The sequence below is a fragment of the Dreissena polymorpha genome, chromosome 4 (genome assembly GCF_020536995.1).
Source record: "Dreissena polymorpha isolate Duluth1 chromosome 4, UMN_Dpol_1.0, whole genome shotgun sequence".
Lineage (NCBI taxonomy): Eukaryota > Metazoa > Mollusca > Bivalvia > Myida > Dreissenidae > Dreissena > Dreissena polymorpha.
The window spans coordinates 77066018-77071182 of record NC_068358.1 but is presented as its reverse complement, the minus strand read 5'-3'; the positions used below and the strand labels follow the sequence as shown (position 1 = coordinate 77071182).

General features: G+C 37.1%; 1 protein-coding gene across 1 annotated transcript; it reads right to left on the bottom strand.

Moving 5' to 3' along the window:
• Nucleotides 1-1276: 1276 nt before the first annotated feature.
• Nucleotides 1277-3846, bottom strand: LOC127879460 (lysozyme-like). The gene is made up of 3 exons (XM_052426311.1): nucleotides 3673-3846; nucleotides 2700-2811; nucleotides 1277-1535 (listed from the first exon to the last, which is right to left on the bottom strand). The coding sequence occupies exons 1-3, from the start codon at nucleotides 3829-3831 to the stop codon at nucleotides 1327-1329; spliced, it is 480 nt and encodes a 159-aa protein (XP_052282271.1). The 5' UTR covers nucleotides 3832-3846; the 3' UTR covers nucleotides 1277-1326.
• Nucleotides 3847-5165: the final 1319 nt, after the last annotated feature.

Here is a 5165-nt window from a genome sequence, read left to right as displayed (position 1 = left end):
AATTATATTGAAACTTTACAGAAAATTACAGAAATTATTCTTAAGTGACCTTTTTCAAATGTGTTTGAATCGATCCAATTCATATGTATACATCCAGAGCTCAAATAGTTTTTACAATTAAAACTGAAAAATAAATATGGAACCAAAATGATCATGAGCAAAAGTAAACGGACCAAATAAGTCATTATGATTGAGTGCCCCGGAAAACACCCACATCACACAATACCAAAGCTATCTTTGTGAAAGAAAAACGGGGAAAAGATGCCCTTTGGACCAAGGAAGGTGAGTTCCGGACATGGTCGTCTTTATACTACTGGTTGTGTGGCGGCTTATATGCACGAAATACATATTGAATGTAAAGGTCATAGTCGAAATCGATCATCCGTGACCTGACGAAGTAAACACTACGCTACTGATTTGCTTCAGTCTCATAGGGCGACCATTGAGCAACCAGTAAGGATGCCGTTTTAACGCAAATCTTCGCCGCTTCTTTTGATCATGTCAAAAGAAGTCGCCGTAATTCTCAAATATTGTCGAATGTTGAAATTCAAACTGAATGTATGCGTATGACGACGACCAAATATGTCCTTAGCAATCCTACATCGTTCTGGGTCGCCGTAAGAACGCAGTAGGAATGCAATCCCTTTGTGACTGGAGTTTTGCATCGTTTAGGGACACTAACAAATTTTGTTTCAAATCACGCCCCTGGGGTCAACATGATCTGAAATGATAACTTTCAAAATATCTCAAACAAAAAGGGTCAGAAATGTATTATATTTAGCACATAACATAGACTATTTGTCCTCTGCAAAAATTGTACAAATCATGCCCCCAGGGTCAAAAGTGTCCCCGCCCTAAGGCATATTGTGTGTCTTCAATGTATATATTGAAACACTTAAACACATTTTTATCTGATATCACAGTGAACACAGGTTTTGGTTTAGGCGTGTTACATCGTACCGTTATCATCTACCAATATGAAAATGATGAGAATATTGAAAAATCCTATCTGAAACCACAGGGTACTGACGTTTGGTTTTTGCAATGTAACTTTCTATGATAGGCATCTACCGAATTTGTTCAAATAATTTCCATTTGATCAAAAATGGCGTTGCCTTGGTTTTATCTGTTGCGCTTATATACATAGTAAAGACTCTAAGTGAATCTGCACACAAACGTTCAGTTCTTTTTTGGTCTCGGGTGTGTGATCATGGCATTGAAGTTATAATTGCTCAATTAAACGTGAGAGTAACATAAAAGCAGCAACGCTATTACATTCATCACGCGTCTTTTTTATTTGATATTCGGCATAGATATTTGTATTATTTAATGCACATGAGCACATCCTGGCTTGGTCAACAGCCTGTGCCAGTAATCGACGGTGCTGGCAGAATGGCAGCCGTTCGGTCCGCCGTTGTGCTCACGGGCGTACGATTCGCATGTGTGGGGGCAGTGGAAGTGGTCGACGTATCTCGCCATGTAAGCCTGCACGCACTGGGACGCGCACGTCTTGTCACTGGCGCACGTCTTCCAGCCTGGAAAAAGGGTATAGGCATGACATGTTTGAGATTTGAGTCGTATTCTGAGAAAACTGGGCATAATACATGTGCGTAAAGTGTCGTCCCAGATTAGCCTGTGCAGTCCGCACAGGCGAATCTGGGATGACACTTTCCGCTTTTATGGTATTTTGACTTTCAAGAAAGTCCCTCCTTACCGAAATCAAGTTTAGGCGGAAAGTGTCGTCCCTGATTAGCCTGTGCGGACTGCATAGGCTAATCTGGGACGACACTTTACGCACATGCATTAAGCCCAGTTTTCTCAGGACACGACTTAAGCGTTTACAAACAAGCGTTTGAAATCCATATTGTATCTGAAAATGAAGATGGTACATCTATACGTACTGCCCGTAGCACACGTCTATTTCAAGAACTTTCCTAATACTAATACCCGAACTCCCTTTACACCATAATTAGCTTTAATGACCGAATATTTTCATTGAATCCAATCTACACCTGCCTGGAGATAAAGGCCTCGCTGACGTGTACATGCACGTTTTTATTTATTTTTGCTGTTTATCACATACAAAACAATATTTTACAATATTATTATCTCAAATCAATATTCCTTTTCTATCCAGCAAATAAAAGAAAACCCCATGCAGGAGTATGACATGTGATATAGATTGGCTGATGTACCATATTGATCTTATAGTAAAAACCCACATAGGTAAAAATCCCTACTGTTGGATTACAAATACTAATTTGTGTGTGCAAACCAAACTGGCGCAATAAAAACTTTTCAAAATCACGTCCTTTATGAATAATACGTTTTTGACTGCAAATATAATTCGTACATAACACAGGTTCGCGTTGTTTGAACCCACTCTTGCTACGGTTCAAATGCTCGTGAACAAAAATATGTTGATTATGATTAACAGATTGGGAAATCACGTTCTAGTCAAGATGGCAACTTCGTTGAGTTAGGTAGAGAAACAGCGAATTTTAATACGAAATAAACGCTAATCAAATTTTAACTGATATGGCTGGTCAGTGAGCGTCATTTAAAAATTAAACAGTAATAAAGGGTATAAAACGGCGGAAAATAACTGTCTCGGCATGGACGTCGCCATCTTGTCTGTCACTAGATAGATCCTCTGATAAAAAACGATTGACAGAAATAAGTGATTGAATTGAACTTACTTCCACCAGGGCGACCGCAGTCAATCCAGTAGGCCTCCTTTATCTGGAAGTATCCGCATGATAGCGAGCCCACGTCCATCTTACAGCCTGGGTCAACGCATCCGGACTCTTGCTGAAATCAAGAGAAGGAATACGTGCTGCGAGTGCATTCAGTATATTGTTAATGTAAATCTAGTAATGCATGGCGTTAGCAATACAAATGCATGCTATATTGATCTGTTTGTGTTTTATATCAGTATTCGTTGCGAAGGTTCAATGAGTACAAACATACCAACTTTATACTAAATAACAGAGACGTAGATTTAGATCTACGTCTATGTAAATAATTAAGACAGTTCCGCTAGGTTTGGTTTGTATAATGCCAAAGTATTCGTAACTAGAAGTATTTCAAGGACACACAGCCATTATATTAGTTATTTTTACTTAAAGTACAGGTCAAACCTCAAAAGTGCAAAACGAAAGAGCAACGCGAACATTGGTACAACCTCAGTGTGTAATGAATCAAAACCTGTAACAATTTCACTTTTACAACAAATGCTTAAAAACATCAATTTAGACGCAAGTAAACCTGGTTTAATTTCAATTGATTTATTTTGAAGATATTTTTTAATTATACAAAGTTAGGTCTGAAGTCAGAAATGAACGATTTTGTGAAAAATTAAAGGTTCTCTTTGTATAACAAGAATTATTTCTTGCCAATGTAGTTTGTAAATTTTTAAACTAGGATAAAATCATAGACAACAATTCCGTTGGAATGTTTGACTTATAGACACATATATAATGATATCAGTTGCATTTTACTTTTAGTATATCTGACTTTTATAATAAACTCTTTTTGTCTTTGGTCAGTGATGAATAATGTATTCAGTGTATAAAAACTGTTAAAACTATCTGTACCAAATTGATAAAGAATATGCTGTTTTTTACGGTTTGCTCGACACACATTTGCATTATTCCATAAAGCGCTTCTCACCAGACAAATACACTGCATGCATTCCTGCGACACTAGACCCGTCGCCCAGCCATTCACGGCCACACAGGCTACACTGGCGAAGATAACAAGTCCGAGCATTGTGAGATGGTGTTCCTTATTTTCTTTCGGCTGTTCGGTCTTTATATACTCATGTCTCATATACTCATGTCCAGTTTGAACTTCTTATCACCACATTTGAAATGTCTTCAATTTGTGTCAAACACACGTTCATAAGGAGATTGTCGTGACAGACGTGCTATAGTTGGTTAGTAACGAAGCGTCGTGAGTTTACAAAGTTCATGGCTACATATCGCTTTATACAACTTATATTGTCAAGGACTGTATGGGATCGCTTTATACAACTTATATTGTCGATGACTGTATTGGATACTTATAAAATTGTTTCTATTAACACGCTGTTCGCAAAGCCTCTTTACAATATTTTTCAAATGAAATATCCGATATTTGTTTAAAAACACGAACTTAATGACCATAAGAAGTTTTTGTTAACGGTAATATGTGTTACAGGTCAAATAAGTAAATACATCTCTATTTTCATATAATACACGTTTACTTTTTGTGCGAATTTCTGTCCTCAATGCAATACACGGTCACTCATGAAGGTTGGTGAAATAGTTGCAATAATGATAAAAAATTGTTCCAGTCCTAGATTTTCATTTGTCATTCTTTAGAAAGGTTTTAATTTCCTTACGAATCTACTGTCCAGGCTGGCTTTCGCCTAGACGCAAACCCTACAATTGTTCCCCCCCCCCCCCGCGCGCTTTACCAGCCTAGGGAGTTAAAGTATTATTTGTTTTCATAGAAAAATTGCGTACAACTTTAGTCTGAGAATAACAAAAAAAGGACAGATCGAATTTCAAATAAATACTTACATCAAAACGCAAAAGACATCATGATTTTATGCCCAGTTTTTTATAATAACACAAATTATCATATCGATTGCAAATAATTATCAAAACATTTAACAATTATTTAAGTTTCGCATTATCGCTATCGTTTATCATTATCGTTTGTGTTGTTTTTTTTTAATTGAACTGGGTCCGTTCCTATTGAAATCATTTTATGAAAAACGTGTTGATGTTGGCTATTTTTGTTTGAAATTCCAGATTCCTTGTTTGAGAATTAAGATCGAGTAGGCCGCGCCGCACTTGTTAACACGTTTATGACCCATGTAGTTAAAATTACTTACACCATCGAGTCTTATCTCATTTGGAACTGTAATTAGGGCAGGTGTAATTTCCCATGCTTGATAACCGAATTATCGTTGTCACGAAAACTTGTATTACTTTTACAGCAGACCCTTTTACTTACACAAAGATGATACATATTCAAATATTTGTAATTGACACAGATATAAAATGTGACACATCAACGGCGATTGTCATGTAGTGAGATCAGCCTTTGCCATGTAATCGCTGGAAGGTGTTTGATAAGCATTCGTTATATTAATTACCGTCGGAACAGTTTTGAGC